Source organism: Nannospalax galili, unplaced genomic scaffold (genome assembly GCF_000622305.1).
Source record: "Nannospalax galili isolate Female #2095 unplaced genomic scaffold, S.galili_v1.0 scaffold879, whole genome shotgun sequence".
Lineage (NCBI taxonomy): Eukaryota > Metazoa > Chordata > Mammalia > Rodentia > Spalacidae > Nannospalax > Nannospalax galili.
This window is the reverse complement of record NW_008346261.1, coordinates 2,405,764-2,427,333: the sequence shown is the minus strand read 5'-3', so window position 1 is coordinate 2,427,333 and position 21,570 is coordinate 2,405,764. Positions and strand designations below refer to the sequence as shown.

At 45.1% G+C, this 21,570-nt stretch overlaps 1 protein-coding gene across 1 annotated transcript in view; it reads left to right on the top strand.

The window, feature by feature from the left end:
- Ypel2 (yippee like 2) overlaps positions 1-21,570 on the top strand; it is a 69,895-nt gene that overhangs the window by 10,917 nt on the left and 37,408 nt on the right. Inside the window, exon 2 of the mRNA XM_008842670.3 lies at positions 11,984-12,294. Within this exon, the coding sequence (XP_008840892.1) occupies positions 12,178-12,294 (117 nt within the window). The 5' untranslated portion in view covers positions 11,984-12,177. The remainder of the gene's footprint in view (positions 1-11,983; positions 12,295-21,570) is intronic.

The following is a 21,570-nucleotide window of genomic DNA, read 5'->3' as shown; positions in this document are numbered from 1 at the left end:
TTTTTTTTTTTTTTTTTTTTTGAGACAGGGTCTTACTATGTAGCCTTGGCTAACCTGGAACTCCCTATATAGATGAGGCTGGCCTGGAACTCACAGAGTTCTACCTGCCTCTGCCTCCCTGAGTGCTGGAACTAAAGTCATGTACCACCACACCCAGCTCATAGGTTTCTTAAATTATATGGAGGGGCTGAATTGGCAGTGTGCACCTATATCCACCATGCTCCAGGCCTGAAAGGACAAAGAGGCTTTGTTTCTGAACAGTATCTACCTGCTATTCCCATACAGAGAAGAAATCAGAAATTTATCTTGGAGTCAGTCTTTTCCATCCTACTCTGTCTTTCCTGTCCTTCAGTAAATGGTACCACTAGGTGACAGTTTAATAACCCCTAGAACAAAATCCATCCATTGTTGGGCGGACGATGGCATTGTCTTTCAGGCATCCTTTTGAAACTATCTCTTCCCTTTTTTACTCTTAAATCTTAAAAAGTTCAAATTCCAGTTGTGGAAAGGCAGGGAGCCCAGCCACAGATGTCTGAGTCTAGAGTTTGGGATTTATGTGAATTTGGAGATGAAAGTGAGAAAGCCGAAGGCATGCTGACAGCTGAACAACGGAATTGTATTGGCAGGTCTGGGATGGATAGCTTGTAGTTAATTGGGGCCCCAGCTGTGCCCTGGGGAACCATCATTGAGAGAGAAATCAAGGTCATGCGGTGCCCATCGTCCAAAAGACATTCATTAATTCATCAGATTGTTGAGTTTGGGAAGCTCAGATACAATCAAATAATCACTTGAGTGAAAGCAGCGATGCACCTGTCTAGAGTGCTGAACGTGTGGAAGAGGAGACCAGGCGAGGTGAGGGGAGAATTCCTGGGTGAAGTGGCTTCTGAAGAGAAGCCATCTTTTTTCTTCTTGTTGGGGTTGGGGAAAGTAGGGGTTCACATAGGGTCTCCCTATATAGCTAAGGTTGGCCTAGAACTTACCTTGGCTATTCTTAAATGTATAGCAGTGCTCCTGCTGCTACCTCCCAAGTGCTATACTATGATTATAGGCATGTACCACCACTCCTGGCTTGTGTCTCTTTATTTCTAAGGCTGTGTTCTCTCCATTGATTCTATAGATGGCTTTTCATTATAAAGTTCATCCCTGCTTAGGGGCAGAGGAATGGAGCAACTCTTTGGATCATAGACAGTGGAAAGAATGTATTTTTTTGTTTTAACCAGAATTGTCACCTGTGAGCATGCTCAAATATGAAAGGTACTGAAGAGCAGCAGACCCCAGGTCTGGAGGAGAAGGGCAGATTGGGCTCTCTCCGATGTTGAATAGAGGCAGTATTGAAGGATCCAACTGCTGGCCTGAACCAAGCCTAACACTTGATTTATCTCTGAGTTTGGCTGAGATCTGCAGCTCAGACTGCCTGGAGGTTTTGTGGGGGCACCCTGGGAGAAGATGCCTAGGTTGGAAGTCTGAGAGCCTCCCTAGGGGTCCAGAAGGCACTTACAGCCTGGTCACCCTTGGAAGATGCCTTGTGGAATACCCTAGAATGTGAAGGCTCAGGAAGGCAAAACAGAAAATGCTTCTGCTATTAAACAGCAGTCAGGTAAAGCCATAGGATCAGGTGCTGTGGCTCATCTGAGCTACCTCATAGTCCTGAGTTTTAGACCATCTACCAGCCCTAGTGAATTGGCCCCACAAGAATTAATTGCCTTTGTGGAGTGTTAATGGTGAGTCCCATTAATGGTGTAATGCTCAGAATTAGATATTGAATGGGTATTCAGGAGTGTGTTTGGGAGCAAACAATAGAATTGGGCGATTTGAAAAACACCATCGTGGTTTCATTGGTAGCCACATATTTTCCTCAGTTACAATGTGCTGAATGTCAGGGTCCTGAGGAAACCACTGTGAAGGGTGGGTCGGTAACCCTTACAGGCAGCTCCCAATTTCATGGGATAAAATGTCATTCCAGAGAAAGATGTTTTTTGTTTGCTGGGATAAGGGGCTACCAGCTCTGCTTAGGGTCTTATTTGAGTGGGCATTAAGGATGAGCAGGCATTTTCTAGGTACAGGAAAGAGATTAAAACATGTAGGTAACTGAAGTAACTTGGAACACAGGGTAGTTTGGTAGGTAGTTTGACTTGGTCTTCTGGGGAAGCATGTTTGGAGTGAAATGGGGAGACCGTGAGTTTAGCGTTGGGCTTGGACTCTTGATACCACCAGAAGGGTTGGACTGTACCCTGTAGTTTGCTAGGAAACCAGTGCAGGTTTTGAAACATGAGAGAGATGTGATCAAATTGTATTTTATAAATAGAATTCTAGAATGGGCTTGCTAGAAAAGCTGAATCAGGGAGTGCAGTTAGGAAGTGAGTACAGTGTCGTCCATGTTGAGAAGATTGGGTTGTGCGGTGCTGCTGGTGAGGGTGGCTAGAGGATAGAGTTGAGAAGCACAGTCAGGGCTGGGGTGAAGCTCAGTGACAGTGTTTGCTGGGCATGTCTGAAGCGCCGGGGTTGACCCCAGCACTACAGAAAAACCAAGCAAACAACTAGAGCCAAGGTTAGGATGCCTATGAAATATTAAAAGGGAAAGAAAAGAATAAATATTGCCTGTTTAGTCAGTGGGGTCTTCTTGGAGTGGAATAGAGCTGGGGATGTAGGTTAGTGGTGAGCACTTACCTAGCATGTATCATGCTCTGGGTTTAATCTCCAACTCCCAAAAAAGAAAAGAAAGAAACAGAATTGGGGTAAAGGTGATAGGAGCAAGCTAGTAGGGAAAAGGTAATGTTGGCTCTTTAAATATGACACCTACAGGGGATAGTGTGATGGCTCGCTCTATGGGTAAAAGTGCTTGCTGTGTAAGCCTGGTGACCCAAGTTCAAACCAACTCTCGAAAGTTATCTTCTAACCTCCACAAGTGTTGCTGCACAGACACAGACACACATAAACACACACTCACATAATAAAATAAAAAAATTTAAATACGTTACCTAAATGGGGGTTGGATACAGGGCCCCATGGATGCTAGGCAAGTGCTTTCTACCACTGAGTGGCATCCCAGCCCATGATGTTGGCTTTTGATAGGCTTAGTTTGAAGTGTCTTCTTAGGAGCTTTCTAGAAGTGCCCTTTAGAAAAGGAGCAAAGGTCTAGGAATAGAATGCATAAGCTGAGAAGGCTTGAGTGTATGTTCAGTAGAGTGCAGAGGAACAGGTAGGCAGAGGCATGGGGTAGCCTTTCAAGAAAGAAGGCTTAAGGAGGAGGTGAAGCCGGATAAGATAGGGACTTTCCCTGTAGCTCAGGCTGATCTGGAACTTACTAGGTAGTTCAGGTTGGTCTAAAACTAACAATCCTCCTACCTCAACCTCCCACCTCAGCCTTCTGAGTGTGGGGCTTATAGGCCTGCATCCCCATCCTTGACTCATGCCCATTAAGTTTTAGGGAAGGACTGGGTGTGGTGGTGTATGCCTTTAATCATAGCAATCCTAGAGGCAGAGGCAGGTGGATCTCTGTGAGTTCAAGACCAGCCAGAGCTACATAGTGAAACACTGTATCAAAAAAAAAAAAGGGGGGTAAAACAGTGTTAGCATTTAGCATTCAAAAATATTAGTGTTTGCTGGGTGTGGTGGCACACGCCTGTAGTCCCAGCACTTGGGAGGCAGAGGCAGGCGGATCTCTGTGAGTTCAAGGCCAGCCTGGTCTACATAGTGAGTTCCAGGACAGCTGGGGCTATAGGGAGACCCTGTCTCAAAAAGACAAAAAAAAAAAAAATTAGTATTACTGTTTGGACCTAGTGTGTTGGAAGATGCGCACATTTTTGTTACTTAAAGCCCTGGTTGTGATTAATGGTGTTCTTTAGCACTTCCTTCATTCTTCTTGAGTATTTTATCCAGTAAGACCATCAGAAATCCATGATCTTGGCCTGCCCTGCCCTGACCCCTTTTCCAGTTGCACTTTGGTGTTTGTTATGCCTGTTTTTATAGAGGGACCCTCCAAGGAACAGTTTTGCAAGCTGTTTACATGGTAGGAACTCTTGATATTCTGGCAATTTTTGTTTGTTTTTGAGATAGTATCACTGTAGTCCAGGCTGTCCTAGAACTTACTCTGTAGCCCAGGCTGATCCTGAGCTTTGACTGTCCTCTTGCCTTAGCCTCTGAGTACTGGGACTATAGGCATGTACCATCATGCCTGGCTTATTCTGGGAATTTTGTCCATTAGATTGCTCCTTGTCTCCTATGGCCCCACAGGAAAATGTCCTTCAGAAAATCTGTGTACTCAATGCCAAGATACTTTTATTTTTGTCTTCTGAGACAGGGTCTCCCTGTAGCCCCAGATGGCCTGAAACTCACTACATAGACCAGGCTGGCCTTGATCTCACAGAGATCTGCCAGCCTCTGTCTTTGGACTGCTGGGATTACAGGCATATGACACCATACCTGGCTGGAATTATTTATTTTTACTTTATGAGTATTTTCCCTGCATGAATATAAGTGCACCTGTCCCCTGCAAATGCCCATGCACAGAAGAAGGCATCGAATCATCTGGAACTGGAGTTACGGACACTTGTTAGCCGCCGTGTGGGTGCTGGGAATTGAACCTGGGCCTTCTGCAAGAGCAGCCAGTGTTCTTAACCACACTGGGCCATGTCCTCAGCCCCACTAGTAATTCTTTTAGCAATTTTAAAAGCATACATTTTAAGCTGGACTTGAACTCATCATATACTTGTATATGTGTGTATATATTTAAAGATTTCTTTTTAGTTATGTGTATGTGTGTGTGTGTGTATGTGAGCACCTGTAGAGGTCAGAAGAGGTAGTTGGATCCTTAGGAGCTAGAGTTACAGGCACCTGTAAGCCACCCAATGTGGGTACTAGGAATTGAACTTGGGTTCTCTGGAAGAGCAACCACTGAGCCATCTGTGTGTGTACGTGTGCATGCGTGTGTATGCGCATGTGTGCGTGTTTGTGTGTGTGTGTGTGTATTCGTGTTCATCTAGATTTCACATGAGAGAACTGACTTCTTTTGTTCTTAATTTTATTACCTCATTGTAATTACATAATCTATTTTAAGTCTTACTGTATTGTGTACACATTTTTGTAAGCCTCATCTTAAATCCATTTTGGATCTGGGATTTGTGTAAGGAAGGCACTGAACTTCAGCCAAGTGCTGTTAGGTACTCTCTCCAGACAGACACTTCAGAGCTCTGAATTTCTACCACAGTTGAAGACACGGCCTGATGTAGTAGTATCTGATCTACTTGGTAGCCCGCTGTAGCTACTTCTGCCTGATACTGAGCAAATGCCATGTAAGTTGCAGGATGTTCAAGGTTGCTGTCTTTTTCTACACAGATGTTCAAGCAGATGTGCTTTCCCTGGCAGCTTCCCCAGGTGAAGTGCTGCACTAAAGGCTTTGTGCTACATTGCACTGCTAACAGATGATGCAGACGCCCCATTCGGCAGCATCTTCTGAGTGGACTCTGTAAGACGGTGTGTTCTGAAACCTTGCTGAAATGAAGGACTTGAAAAAATAAAGGTGGCTGAGTGTGGACTTTCAGTGCAGCCATAAATGGGGGGAGGAGGGGTGCCCACTCTTCTGTAAGTAGCCCACACCCCAACAAGACCAATAAACTCATTAGGATTTTCAAAAAAAAAGAACAGAGCTAATGGAAACTTTCATTATTCCACCAAAGTTGACCCCATGTTGGCAAATCCTTTGGTCTTTGATTTCTTATTCCTATATTTCCCCCTTAAACTTCATTTTGTGTGTGTGTGTGTGTGTGTGTGTGTGTGTGTGTGTGTGTATGTGTGTATGTATGTAATCTGCTTCAAAGTTATTTCTGGAAAAATGTGTTAAAAATCATCTCTCTTTGGAATAATAAAAATATTCTAAAATTAAAATTAAAAAAATAAAAATGGTTGGTGCATGGATGCTTTACTCTAGGGCAGTGTTCTACTGGCAGGCTTTAAAACATGGAATCAGGACTTTAGAGAGCTGAAGGAATCCCAGAAATGATGTTAGGGTTACCACGTGGCAGATAGTCCCTCTGAAATCAAAACTTAGACTTCTGTCCAGGGTTGAGGTAAATGGCTGGCCATGTTTCTGAAGGAGAATGCCTTATTGTTATGCAAGCTGGGTTTTATCTGCTACATGGATTTGAAGTACTACCCGGATCCAGTACTGTCATGGCTGTCTGTAAAATACTAATGTTTCCTGATTTTGTGTGTGTGTGTGTGTGTGTGTGTGTGTGTGTGTGTGTTTCTTTTGAGATAGGGTCTCACTGGCTGACATGAAACTTGCATTGTAGACCAAGCTGGCCTCAGACTTGGAAGCAGTCCTCCTAGAGTGCTGGGGTTACAGGCTGGGCACCATCACACCCAGCTTATGGCAGGGTGTTTGTTTGATTTTGGGGGACAGGGTCTCACTATGTCACCCTGGCTTGCCTGTAACTCCCTATGTAGACCATGCTGGTTTAGAACTCCAATCTGCCTGCTTCTGCCTTCTAGGACTAAGGGCATGGTGCGCCCCCACACTTGGCCCTTATTCTGGTTTGCTTCTCCATTGCTATGACAAAACACTCTGACCACTACCAACTTGGGGAGGAAAGGGTTTGTTTTACATCTCCCAGGTCACAGTTCATCAGGGAACCCAAGGTAGGAAGGAACTGGGAGGCAGGAGCTGGAGCACAGCCCATGGAGGCTCGCTGCTTATTGACTTGCTCCCTGGCCCCTGCTCAGCCTGCTTTCTTATATAACACAGGCCCACCTGCCCAGGGGTGGCACCACCCACAGTGGGCTGGGCTCTCCCACATCACTCAAGAAGATTCCCCACAGACATGGCCACAGGCCAGTCCAATAGAGGCAATTCCCCAATTGAGGCTCCCTCAACCCACGTGTGTCAAGTCCAATAGAGGCAATTCCCCAATTGAGGCTCCCTCAACCCACGTGTGTCAAGTTGACAGTAAATCTATCCAGCACAGCCCTCATGGTAATTTAATAGGGATTTTTTTTTTTTTTTTTTTCTCATGTAGGCCTGAAACTTGCTATTATAGACCAGGCTGGTCTGGAACTCACAGAGCTCCACCTGCCTCTGCCCCTCCAGTGCCAAGTACTGCCATACCCAGTTTCATAGAAGATTTTCAGATACATTTTTTGACAGAAGCCCACCCTGAGAGTAGTCAGTATAGGCCAGAGATGACTTTTCCCAAACAGTAGGAAATAGTGATCTGTTACTTGGAATGATAGTAATATCAGGTCTCTAGCTATGCCTCAGAACCTTTGTTAAAGCACAGTGTACATGTAGGTGGATTTGTTGGGGCTCTTACCATTGAACCACCATGAATCAGCCTGGGGCTCTGGGGCACTGATCTCTGATCTTGGGAGTAGGAACAATTCCTAGGCCATTTCCCCCTTGCTGATAAGGACCAAGAACCATTGTAGCTAATCAAGGCTACTGAGTGAGAACTATGTGCCAGGCACTGTGCTTGAATCTCTTGCACTCTGATTTAATTGTTCTCCTCCAGGAGGTAGTGGGTGCTAGTGTTATCTCCTTTGAGGCATTTTGCCCATCCATCAGTTATACAACTAGTGGGAAGAATCCAAGAATCCAGTCTGAATCCAGGTTTACCTGCCTCTAGGTCCCTTGCTATGTAGTTCAGGCTGGCCTTGGCCTTCCAAATGCTGGATTTGCAGCATGTACCAGCACACTCAGCTGGTTGCAGAGTCTGAATGGACAAGTGAGGGGTTGGTGAAGGGAGGTGAGAAGGTTGTACCAGACTGGGGGAATGGCCACAAAACCATGGAAGTCTTAATATAAGTGTGGTGTGGTGGGAACTACACAGAGTTTTGTTCAAGTCACCTCGAAAGCAGCAGGATTTCGTTTTCTGTGACCAATGAAAAGACCTACAGTGTGGTGTGGATTGTGTGCCAGCCCTGTGGGAACTCGTCTCATTCAATCCTCTGTGCCCTGTGTAGGTTGATGTTATTTGTTGTTATCGGAGATGAGAAGCTGAGGGTCAGAGCCAGTGAACTTGCCAGATGTTATCCAGCTAGAAAGGAGTAGACCTGGTTTGTGGGATTCCAGAGTCCACTTGTATTCCAGCCTTCGCCTACTCTCCATCAAACCCCCTCATGAAAACAACAGCAGAAGCACACCTTGGGGACAGTCATGTCCTTCCTGTGGCAGTTCACCTACAGGTCAGCTTCTGAGGCTGTGTGTGTTACTGCCTGGCTTCCAGGTCACCTGTCAGGTTCTTCATGGCTTAGCTAAATGAATACCTGCCACCCTTTGCTCCCAGAGACACCCTGGAGGTAGTCTTGAATTTCAGCTGCTACTGTGACTCCTCCTGGGAAAGGCCTTTCTGTCAGGAGGCTTGCCAGACCTGGCGTGTGCTCCCTACGTGTTTGGCTCGCTGTGGTTTATCAGAGATCTTTGTTTTCAATCATAATATTTCACATTTCTTTTTCTTTCCACACTGGTCAGCATGAGCCAGCTAGAGGTGGTAGAAAATCTTCTTTTAATTTCCACTGTGATGGATTAGTAGCTCACTTAAAATGCTGCTTAATTTGTACACGTGCCCTGAGGCTTTTAAATACAATGCTCATTTGATTATTGTTGGAAATCAATTTGGATGTCACACAACGCTCAAAGAGTTGGACGCCTGCAGCCTGTGGACACTGTGGCTCCATTAGCAGGGAGCAAATTCCAAAAAGTAAGATGTGCTGAGTTCTGTTATATTTAAATTTATAGATTATATTTATATAATTACATAAATTATATTTCTGATTAACTCAAAGAAGTGACATTTAAAAATCTCCTAAATGGGAAGAAGAACACTAGGTGATTGTTTTTTGGTGCTGGGACTCATCTTTTTTCTCAAACTTGGCCTGCTCTCTCCTTATCAGACACACTGACTGCCTCCCCTCCTGGTTCCTCCTGGCTCCCCCTGGCTTCTCCTGGCTCCTCCTGGCTCCTCCTGGTCTGTGTCTCTCCTGGTCCCTCCTGGTTCCTCATTTGCCCCTATTCCTCCTAGGTCTTTCTAACTTATCTTGGGCTAGTTGAACAAGATGCATTTCCAAGGCTTCTCTATTTTTTCCTCCAGAGGAAGGAGTCCCTTCTTTAGTATGCTCATGAATTCATATTAAATAGCAAGAGTGTCAGAACGGGTCTGCTACGGCCAATTAACTAATGCCTGTGGACCAGCCTTCCAGGGTTTTCCAGCACCAGGTATCCTGGACCATTGCTCACATGATAGCTTTTTCTCCTGGCTTTTTTTTTAAAATATAAAGACAGGGTCTCACTATGTAGCCCTGACTGGGGGCCTGGAACTCACTGTGTAGACCAGGTTAGCCTCAAACTCAAAGAGATCTGCCTGCCTCTGCCTTCTGAGTGCTGGGATTAAAGGTGTATATGACCATACTTTATCTTGTTTTTTTAAGTTCAGAGTCTTGATGAGGTCCATCAAGAGGTCTATCTTTGTGACATTTCAACATTTGATACACACTGCAAATACATATTCTACAGAAGGAACTGTGCGTAAGTTTTGGGATTCAGAGCATAACCAGAAACCTTTGCCCGTGTACTTTTTTTTATTTTTTAGGCTTTCTTCTATAGAAGAGAGATGAGAAAAGAAATAATTCTCCAGGGAAATACATAATTGAGAAGCTGTCTGCAGGCATAAGAAAACAGAGTCTAGCTCCCTGTAAAGGGCGAGAGGCACCCAGCCATTGTTTCCCTTTCTCCCGTGGTGTTTGTGTAAGACTCTTGCATCTGTGCTCCCGTTCTCTGCTGGGAAACTAAGGCCATGGACTGCAGAAGTAATTGGTTTAGGACAGCTAGGCATGGTGGTGCACACTGGAATTCCAGCCCTAGGGAGCTGGGGCAGGAGGATCCTGAGGTCCAGGCTAGCCTGGACTATGAAACCCTGTCTCAAAAATAAATCTAAACCAGCATTGGAAAGATGGCTCAGCTGTTAAGACCACTGGCTGCTCTTGCAGAGGACCCAGGTTGCTAACAGACTCCAGGTTCAGGGGATCTGATGCCCTCTCCTGTTCTCTGCAGGCACTGCACAACACGAGTGCACTTACATATATGCAGGCAATACACTCATACACATAAAATATTAACAAAATAATAAGTAAAATATTTAAGAAAAAAAACCCTAAACCATACCAAACAAAAAGAGCCCATACACCCACCCTGCAAACAAACAATGCAGAAGAATCTGGCCTAGGGCTTGAGGGTGGGCATGCTCACTCCCTCCTGCCTTCTCTCTTGGAGATTCATTCCTTGCTAACAGCAAAACGGGACTATTGGAGAGATTGAGGGTATATCAGGAAAGTCCAAGGGAAGGGGGTAGTAACCTGACTTTACCAGCCCTTGGCACCCAAAGGCCTTGCTCACCACAGGCTGATTTGTCTATTGACCTCACCCTCTCCCCAGAATCTGCCAGGGTGTGATGAAGGGGCTCTGGATCTAGGGCTAGCATGTGTCCTATTTTGCCTAGGCCTAACTGCAAGGCACAGCTAAGGGCATCATATCCCACCTCCATCTCCTTCCAGTATTTCTGTGTTGTCATTGCAACCTAGTTCCTCATCTTGAACGGATAGGAGACTGAGCAGGGATGACATGTCCTGGTCCCTGCAGGTCTAAATCATGTCAATAATCAGACAGGGCACACATGTGTGACATGTATATTAGATATGGAACCTAGGTGGCTCAAGGTTACTGAAGAGACATGTTCTCACTATGGGATAAGAAGTAGTGACCATTCTTTCATCATAGTGCTTGGGCAGTGGTGTTGGCTTCTCAGAAAGGTGCAGAGTCCAAATGTGATGGCTTTGGTGGGAAGGATGCAAAGGGAGGTAGTGTGGGCCCCTCCCTTGAAGAGTGGTTCCAGTGGATTTACAGGAAAAAGACTATGATTTACAGGCTTTCTCTTAAATGTCCAGATGGTCCCCAGACAATCCAGCAAGGAAGAGCTGATTTTATTTGTCTTCCTCCCCCATTTCTCTAAATAGTTTAATCTTCAAAGCATGATGCAGGTGTTAATTAACACTCGTGGATCTCCTGGGAGGTAGGCAAGTGGGAATGCCTCTCCCATTTTGGTGAAGTCCAGGGACTAGACAGGTGCCAGAGCCTCAGGTAGGTGAGCCACAGGGGCACAGTGAGTCTCAGACCTTGGACTCAGTCATTCACTTAGTTATCCTGGGAGCCCCCCCACCCCTGCTCCCTGGTGTCCTTCATTATAAAAAGAGTTGAGATTATGTGGTAAGAAAGCTGTTTAGTATAATGCAAGGAGTAATGGGAGATTTGAAAATTGGGAAATTGTGGTAAAATTCACTGTTGTGATTTTCAAATGCAGGAGTCTGGTTATATCTTTGATTTCATGCATTTATTTAAAAAAATACTGGGCATCTGTGTCTGAGCAAGGTGTTGCAAGGGGAATCAGATCTTCCAAACGAACTGGCTACCTCTTAGGGTTACTTAAATGGGAAGTTGGCCCTCTGCCCCCCCATGTGTAATCCAGCAGAGGTGCTGTGTGGTGTGCCGCTCTGCAGGCAGTGGCTTCAGGTGTTGTATTCTTAGCATCTGGAAATGGACAAGAGTCAAAGAGGACTCTCATGGATGCAGTGAATCCCTAGAAGCTGATCTGTCACTACTCACCTTGATTGAATCAGGGATGGGGATTCCTAAGGGATCTTCTCCCTGGGGCTGTGCATAGGCCATCTTTAGTTAGTTCTGGTCTTTGCCCATGGGTGGTGATGATGCCCGTTTGCTAGGTCCTTGGGTGATCCCTGAAAATGCTATATTCATACTGAGTTTTCAGCTCTATCTAACAAAGCAGCAAGACTGGAATGATTTCTTGGGTCTCATGTGAAGGAATAGAGGTGAGGAGGCCTTTATGCCGCTGGTGTTGACTGCTCTCTGCATGACACTTGGTCTCTTATAGGAAGCTTTGCTCCATTAGCTAATGGTATTTCCCTTACTTTGGCACTGCAGGCTTCTGAGAACCAGCTCTAGACCTCTGCTTGAGGAGCCTTCCTCTGAAGACATCACCAGTGTGTGGAGCCTGCCCCACACCCACCCCCTGCCAAACCACGGCCTTTACCTGTGTCTTTCGGTGTTTCCCGTGTGACCCATCCTGTGGGAGTGCCTCGTGGGCTGCCCCAGAGTTCACGCCACACTCAGCACCAATGGTGAAGATGACAAGATCCAAGACTTTCCAGGCATATCTGCCCTCCTGCCACCGGACCTACAGCTGCATTCACTGCAGAGCTCACTTGGCCAACCATGATGAACTCATTTCCAAGGTACATGCTTCCTCTGGGACTTTCTTGCCTACCCCGAGGGAGGGCACTTACTGTTCCTGGAGTCACAAGTTTACAAGCTCTTCCAGGCTGGGAAGAGCTCTCTTTTATACAGGGACTAGACTGTCGGCTCAACTGAGAATGAACTCTGAGTTGCAGTGACAAAGTAGTGGTTTAGTGTGTTACCTTGGAAGTTTGATGTCAACACTGCTGGAGGTTTTGGAGGCTGGCAACTTGCAGACTAGGGGAAGACGGGAGTAAGGAATAAGAGCCTTATGTTTGCTTATTCGGTTTAGCTTGGTAGATGAAAACTATTCTGCTTAGTGAATTTGAAGAGTTGAGAAGGAGAGTCTTACACAGGGTGCTCTGTTTCATTTTGTACCTTGGATTGAACATTGAACCCAGGGTCTCTTGCATGCTAGGCAAGAGCTCTACCACTGAGCCATAGTGCCAACCCCATTGCTGGCACTATGTTAGCTGAGATGAGAGAGCCCCTGGCAAGCCTCAAGAAAAGCTCTGAGGCTGTGGCATTATGAAAACGAAAAGTGGCCTGTTGAAGAGCTGAGCCACTGGCCTGTGGGGACCTTTATACATGAAGTAATGGGGTGACATGATCAGAATTGGAAGAATGGAAACCTGTTTACCCAGAGGGGCCTTGGCAACTGCTTCTGAAGTTGGAGCTAGGGGTTATTAATAAATATACCCAACATCCCAATTGTGTAATAAAGGAACTGGATCCTTCAGGCAGGATTCCCAGGAGACCTACCTCCCTCCTGTCCCTAGATTCCCAGGGGAAGAAAAACAGGTTTTACTAGGCTAGATGACAAAGAAAAAGAGGTCGTGGGAGACTTTTCCCTTAAACAGCATCTTTCCTCAGAACCTAGACTTCATGCAATTAAAGGATAAACAGACATTAATGCAGACCCATACTAAGTTAGTAAAAAACTAGTATTCCTGACCTGTTTACAAGAACTGCTGGGAAAGGTGGCCTTACCTTCTTTGCCCCTGGTTGGGTAGCCTCAGCATAATAGGAGTGAGGGCTCTGGTCAGCAGCTACAGAGGTGTTCTCCAGCTAGCTGATTTGATGTGGGACATGAAGAAGGTTGCCTAAACAACCAAGTCTCTGGTAGTAGATTCTGAAATAAGGCCCTAGGACTGAATCCTGTGCTCTAGGTCTATTCCAAAGTACTTAGTCACTTACAAGCTTGAGTCCAAGATGTCTAGAGTCCTCAGAGTCCTGGATGGACTTTCAGTCTGCCCTACTTCTCTGCATTTCTTAACATTGTTCTTTGTTACATTTTTAAAAATTTATTTTAATTTTTAAAATTAATTATTTTTTTGGTCATTTTGAGACAGGGTCTCCCTGTAGCTCCAGCTGACCTGGAACTCACTATGTAGACTAGGCTGGCCTCGAACTCACAGAGATTCAACTGCCTCTGCCTCCGAGTGCTGGGATTAAAGAGGCAGAGGCAGGCGGATCTCTGTGAGTTCAAGGCCAGCCTGGTCTACATAGTGAGTTCTAGGACAGCTGGAGCTACAGGGAGACCCTGCTTCAAATGACCAAAAAAAAATTTTTTTTTAAATTTATTATTTGTATTTTATGTGTATGAATGTATTGCCTGCATGTATATAAGTATACCCATGTCATGCCTGGAGAGGTCAGAAGAGGGTGTTGGATTTCCTGGAACTGGAGTTATGGATGATTGTTAGCTGCCATGTGGATGCTGAGACTCGAACCTGGGACTTCTGCAAGAGCAGCCAGTGTTCTTAACTGCTGAGCCATCTCTCTAGCCCATTTTATTTATTTTTTTATTTTATGTGTATAAGTGTTCTGCTTGCATGTAAGTGTATCACATGGGTGCAGTGCTTGCAGAGGTCAGAAGAGGGTGTTGGATCCCCTGGAACTGGAGTTACAGATGGTTGTTAGCCACTGTGTAGGAGCTGGAAACTGAAGCCAGGTCTTCTGTTGGAGCAGCCAGTGCTCTTAACTGCTGAGCCATCTCATCAGCCCCCTCTTTATGTTATTTAGAAAACACCTAACCTCTAGCTTCCTTCTATATCAGCTAAGGTATCTCATCTCAGATTCCCTTTGAATTTTGGGGTAACCCCTTGTCTGGAAATTTGGATGTAGGAGGCATGTGTCACTGAGAGGAATAGCCAGGGCGTGGGACATGGGTCTGCAAACTTGGATGGGAGTTGTGAGCTGTTTCTCTTACCCACACTTTTTTAAAAATAAGTGTTTGTTGCCGGGCATGGTGGCGCACGCCTGCAGTCCCAGCACTTGGGAGGCAGAGGCAGGCAGATCTCTGTGAGTTCAAGGCCAGCCTGGTCTACATAGTGAGTTCCAGGGCAGCTGGGGCTACAGGAATACCCTGCTTCAAAAAGACCAAAAACAAAAATAAGTGTTTGTAAATAGGGAAGGAGACATCATTTTAACATAAGATGTCGGGGTTGGGGATTTAGCTCAGTGGTAGAGCGCTTGCCTAGCAAATGCAAGGCCCTGGGTTTGGTCCTCAGCTCCCGGGGTGGGGTGGGGGGGGATAAAATAACAAAAAAAGACCAAAAAAAAAAAAAACCCAAGGCAATTAACATAAGATATGATGTGTGGCATAATAAATCAAGAAATAAAGTGAATTTTACCTGACACTATAAAACACTATTCTACTAGCTCTCAAGAAGTGTTTTGTTTTTGTTTTTTGAGACGGGTCTTCTCTGTAGCCCAGCTGGCCTGAAACTCGCTATGACCAGACTGGCCTTGAACTCAAAGAGATCTGCCTGCATCTGCCTCTGCCTCCTGAGTGTTGGAATTAAAGATGTGCACCACCACACCTGGCCAAGAAGTCTTTTTTTTTTTTTAATATTTTATTATTTTTATGTGTACGAGTGTATTGCCTGCATCTATGTAAGTATACCCGTGTCATGCAATGCCCTTGGAGATCAGAAGAAGGCATCAGGTTCCCTGGAACTGGAATTACAGAGTTGTTAGCCACCATGTGGATGCTAAGAATTGAACTCTGGTCCTCTGCAGGAGCAGTCAGTGCTCTTAACTGCTGAGCCATCTCTTGATCTCCTTAAGAAGTCTTTAAGGTGGGTTTTTAGTTATAGTTTATACTAATGGAGAAACTGAGACTAAAAAAAATAAAAATTGTCCCTGATCTCAAATTGGAGTTGCAGAGTAGAGAGAGTGATTGTTGTGAGCAGGTGTTCAGGAAAGATTTCTGGAAGGAGTTGTTATTTGAGCTGTGCCTAAAAGGATGGGTACAAGTTGGATATGTCAAGCTGATAATGCCTTCCGGGTTATATCTGATCTATTTAGCCAGGTGTATAGGGCCTTTGATCTGCCAGTTCCTTGTTTTGTTTCTGAGCCGCATTTCCTGAATATAGGGGTATCTCAAGCCTGTGCCAAAGCATCCCTTTTACCACCTCTCATGAACTCTTCCATTTCCTTGGATTATATTCTATTTGCTTTTGTCTCCAGATCAGAACTTGCTTGACCTATGACAAAAGCTTAGTAAATGATCAAATAATTGGACAGATGGAGCTTGAGCCTTGGTAGAAGATGAAGAATAAGTAAAAAAGACTTTGTTGACTTCATGTCCTTCTTCCTTCCCCTTTTGGGGCAGGAAAGCTCCCTCACAAGCCTAGGCCAAAGTCAGCACAGTCTTTGATTTCATTGGCCACAGCCAGTGCACAGATGGGGTGCATTAGAGCTGGATGATTTAAAGAGTTGGGTGAAATGCCTGACTGGGGAAAGAGTGAGGGAACTGTGGCTGGCATTGTACAAAGGTTCCTTTATTTTGCTCCACCGCCACCCCCGGCATTAAATAATCTATACATTCCATTATGCAGGTCCACTTAATGGAAAGATCATTGCTTTGGCCCCTCCTTGGAAAATGGGCCTTTCTTTTCACCTCCCCCCCAACTTCCATCTAAGAGAGTTCAAGGAGAGAATATCCCTCCTGTTCTCCCTCTTGACTTAATCTCCTGTGCGGTTTCAGAATTCGCCCAGTGGGAGTTAAGAGCTGGGCAGCAGATAGCTGGGGCTGGGGCAGCACTGCAATTAAACGAGACTCTGTACTTGTAATAGGGTCTTTAGTCAGAAAGCTTGACATTTGTTTTTGGGGAAAAGTGAGTATGCCTTCATTATGGAGAGAGGGATGTGCAGGGCTGGAGAGCTGTTGCCAGCACAGTGTGTGGCCAGCAGAGGAGTGGTACTGGACTTTGGCTGCCTTCCTGTCAGTGTGGCTAGGCCTTCATGGAAATGTGGAGTTATGAAGCTTTACACAGAGTATACCGATTCAGTGGTGGAGAGCTCTATACTAGCCTTTCTTCCTTCCCTGCTCACGTTACGTACCCAGAGACTAAGCTGCTAGCAGCCAGCTGTCCAACCTGTGAGCCTCAGTTTCTTGCTCATAAAATGGGCAAAATGATATCCACTGTGTTTGGTGTCTAAGACCACTGAGGGTGCTATAACAATACACCATCAACTGAGCTGTGTTAAAACAAACAGCATTATTTCTTATGCTTCTGGAGGCTGGAAAATCCTCCAGAAATTTGGCAAATTTAATGTCTGGCGAAGGATCAATTTACAGACGGCTTATTACTGTGCGGCCTTACATAAGGCAAGGGGTGAAGGATCTTTTTCTGGCTGGCCTGCCCATCCATCCATCCATCCATCCATCCATCCATCTATCTATCCATCTATCCATCCACTCACCCACAGGCTTGCTATGTTGCCCAGTATGGCCTTAAACTCCTGGGTTTAAGAGATCTCCCTGCTTCCCAGGCAAAGGCAGATGGATCTCAGTGAGGTCAGCCTGGTACAGATAGCGAGTTCCAGGCCAGCCAAGGCTACTTATTGAGACCCTGTGTCCAAATCCAATGTTTGGCCAACACAGCAGGCTTCCCCTTTGATCTCTAAAGAGGACAGTCCTGCTCTCCCACTCCCCCCATAAAAAAAAAAAAAAAAAAAAAAATCTTCCTGGATTAATCTCCCACTCCCAGAAATACAGGGCATGTGCCACTGTGCTTAACTTATTCTGGCTATTTTATAAAGAACATAACCCCATATAAGAGGGCTTTGCCTTTGTGGCCTAATAACCACCACAAAGACACGTATCCTAATGCTATTATCTTGATAGGATTTCTACGTGGATCTTAGGGGTGGACATTCAGACCATAGCAAGTGGCAGGTTACTAGCACTTAGTGTGTACTGCTATGCCCTGTCTCCATAGCAGTCCAGAGAAAGGCGTACCTCACTGGGAAGTGAGCAGGCTTACCTCATTGGACTGCTGCAGAGCGCAGATGAGATCAGGGATGTGTGGGTGGTTTGCGAATGATGAAGCTCTATACAAATATAAAGTAGTCCCATTGCTCTTCTTGGCCTTACTGCCCAAAATATAAAGTATATGGGGAGGAGTGTGGTAGGTTTCAGGGTATTCTGCTTAATAGAGGATTTAGATTAGCCAAAAGCTGTGCCTTAAGACATAAACATTAGATATGAGGAAGGAACAGTTGAAAGCCCAGTGTGTATATAGGAAGGTAACATAGCCTTTAGTCTGTAGGAGGGGAGAACTTTGAATTGGTAATGGAACTATGTCGGGAATGTGCTGAAGCATCCTACAATCTCTTTCTTAGAGGGTGTTGTAGTCTAAATGGTAGGGTGTTTGCCTGTAGAGGTATTTTGAGTTGGCATGAGGAATTGCTCACACTGTCATTTCTTAAAGTTGCCAGCCCCAGTATAAAAATATACTTTTGGTTATAAAATAATAATGGCTTCAACTGGATCAGTTAGTCCTTCTGCCTTGATCAGTTAGACTCCCGAGTAGCTGGATTATAGGTCAATGCCACCAGGTCTGGCTTTACTAAGCATTTGTGTGAAAACCTTGTGTAGAGTCCTCCCCTTGCCACCTTCCTGCCCAACTCTAGATTGAAGAGTTAATGGGTTTGGGAACTTGTAACTTCATTCCAAGACTTGATCCATAATTTACTGAAAGGACATGGCAGGTCTCCAAGACAGGTAGAAGGGAGAAATACTTTGCTCACCATCCAATACTGTTTGTTATTGTTTTGTCAGATCTGTATGTATGATTGTTTTCTGGAAACAGGATTCCTAGAATTGCAGACCATCTCGTCTAAACTTTTCTTTGTGAGAAAACAGGTCACGGGTGAGGCAGTGACCAACCTGAGATCATATAGCCTCTGAACCAGGAATCTCTGTTTCAGCCTGAGCTGTGTTCTGTGTGGGGAGCCCAAACCTGATTTGCTTTCTGGCTTTCAGCAGTTCTTCAGAGGCTGGGAACTTAGGAGGCAGGTTGTTTTTGTTCCATGTGGGGCTTCCCTTGGGCTGATTGTGGTGGCACTTGGACTCTCTCTTCCTGCTTAGAGATTAGATGCAGCTTTGGGATGAGAGGCAGGAGAGCAAGACGTTCTGAAGCTTGTATTGATCTGTGGTTGCCAAAGGGCTGACCTGTCCTCAGTTTCCCACATATGCCTTTGAGCCTTAGTGTTCCATACCAGTGATCCCCAGCAAGACGTGTAGTAGCTTGGAGGCGGCAGGCATGGAGGGGTGCTGGTGTGGGAGTACAGAGATCTGTCCCGTCCCACTGACTAACTTGTCAGGGCAGAACTTTGTTTCTCTTGATTTCTACTGCCCACCATCTTGTGCTTTTAATGTGCAATCAAAGCACTCTAATATCATGGATTGAGAATGTAGCTCAGGTGGTAGAGTATTTGCCTCACATTACAAAGTCCTGAGTTCCATGCCTGCCCCCAGCACCACAAAAATGGAGAATGCCTGTAATAATTGAGAGGTGGAGACAGAGGGATCAGGAAGTTGAAAGTCAGCCTTGGCTACATAGCAAGTTTGAGGCCAGCCTGGGCTACATGAGACTCTGTCTTTAAAAAAAAAAAAGTCATTTAAAGAATATAGGAATACACCCCCCCCCATTTCCTTTTTTTCAAGGCACACTAGAAAGTGTTACAGTAGACACTGGGGTGTTGCAGTAGGGCTTATGCTATGTCACATGAGACAGGACTTCGTAAGGAATGTGTCATATAATGTGGTGCTCAGTCCATGGACTAGTCCATGAGCTTTTCTAGCTTTTGAAATACATAGCTCTAGTTTAGAGGGTTTTAATTTTTTTTAATTCAATGGATATATGCTCTACTGAGCTTTACAAAAAACGTTGGAATAAAATTAGTATTTCCATTTTGACAATGGGGAGAAACAGGATTGAAGCTAAATGTATAAATATCTAGCTCCAACATTTTTAGAGTGCTAGGGCTTAAATTCTACCAGAGTAATTAAAGGCTTCTCAGAAACAGGTTGAGAGCCACTGCTATGTGACCCAGATGGTAGTTGGTACCTTTGAGTCATATTGTTAAATGGCAGTGTTTCTTTTTAAAAATTGATATGTGTGTCTATGCATGTGTTTGTGTTCATGTGTGTATCTGTGTATGACTGGGCTTTCATGCGAGGCCAGAGATCAACCTAGGGTGGTGTTCCTCAGGTGCTGTCCACCTTGTTTCTAGAGAGGGTCTCTCATTGACCTGAAACTCACCGAGTAGGTTAGGCATTCTGGCCAGGAGCCATAGGGATCTGCCTCTTTGCATCCCCAGTGCCAGGATTATAAGCACACACCATCACACCCAGCTTTTTTCTTTCTTTCTTTTTTTTTTTTTTTTTTTTGGTGTTTTTGAGACAGGGTCTTCCTATAGTCCCAGCAGGCCTGGAACTTGCTATGTAGACCAGGCTGGCCTTGAACTCTCAGAGATCTGCCTGCCCCTACCTACAAGCCCTTTATATCTCCCCAGCTCAAATGTCTTAAGCAACATTGTGAGCTGTAGTAAAGGCAAATGTATGATAAAGTGTGGAGGAGTTCTGACGCTGCCCATCAAGCTTATTCCAAAGCACATTTAAAGAGAATCACTTTTCCAACTGAAAATTATTTCCTTTCAAGTGTTTGACCTCTGAAAGCTCTGTCTCCTTCTGATGAAGTGTTAACTCTTACTAACTTATCCACAGGTGTCTGTTGATTACTCAGGAAGAAACATACACGACAGGTACAGTAAATTTGAACAGACAAATCTCCGAACCAAGCCATTGTTAGGTTATAGCATTTCTCAGCAAAAAGAAGTTGAAACTTGTGAAATACTCTACTGTATAGCATCTCCTTTCCATAGTGTATTAGTTACTTTTCTGTTGCTGTGATAGAAACACCATGACCAAGGGAACTTATAAAAGGAAGAGTTTATTTGAATTTGTGGTTCCAGGGGAATTACAGTCCATTGTGGCAGGGAGGCATGGCAGCAGAGGTGATTGGAGCAGGCGCAGAAAGCAGAGTGCTCACATTTTCAAGCAGGCACAGGATGCAGAGAGGGTGACTCAAGATCCAGCAAGGCTTAAGAACTCTCTAAGCCCTGCACCACCCCGCCCAAGTGATGTGCTTCCTTCAGCATGGCCCCACCTTCTGAGACCTCCCAAAACACACCACCAACTGGGGACAAAATGTCCAAATACTTGGAGCCTATGGGGGTCATTCTCATTCAAACCACCACACATAGAGACAGAGATTGAAACAGTCCAGGGTGAGCTGAGCCATAAATGAGGCTGAATACTGCATGAGGCAATGAGGACTGTGTGCTTGGTCCTTAGTTTCCTTAGTACTTGCTCCATTCTGTCACTGCACATTGTACAGTCCTCTCTGTGCCTAGCCCTCTGCTAGATAGTAGGTTACTCTCCTCTACAAGGAACTTTGATGATAATTGAGGCAATAATAGGTTCATAGGTCATCCCTCTGGAAGTTTATGTTTGACATTATGTTGCTCTTAAGACGTGATCACCAGTGTAATGACACTAGTGTCTTATTAGTGTGTGTGTGTGTTACTTGAGGAGGTGGTCATGATGGCATGTTTATGTCTAACAGCAGCACAGTTTCTCAAGATCAGGTTTCAGTGACTATTTGAGTGATTATTAGAACTACAAGGCAGAATGTCACCAGGGAATCACTAGGGTCTGTGGACTGACTTCAAGGAATCCCTGAAATTACATGCGTGATTCTAGATACATGTATATTCTAAGGAAAAATAGCTTCTCAAAGTTGTGGGTTGAACAAGTAAGAAACCAACCAAACCTCCATCTGTATAGAAGCGAGGTTGTGGGGGTACAGAAACAGCACTGTGGTGGCCCCTACTTACAATCCCAGCCTTAGGAAGTTGAGGCAGGAGAACCACAAGTTTGAAGCCTGCCTGGGCTACATTGAGCTGTGCCTAGAGGC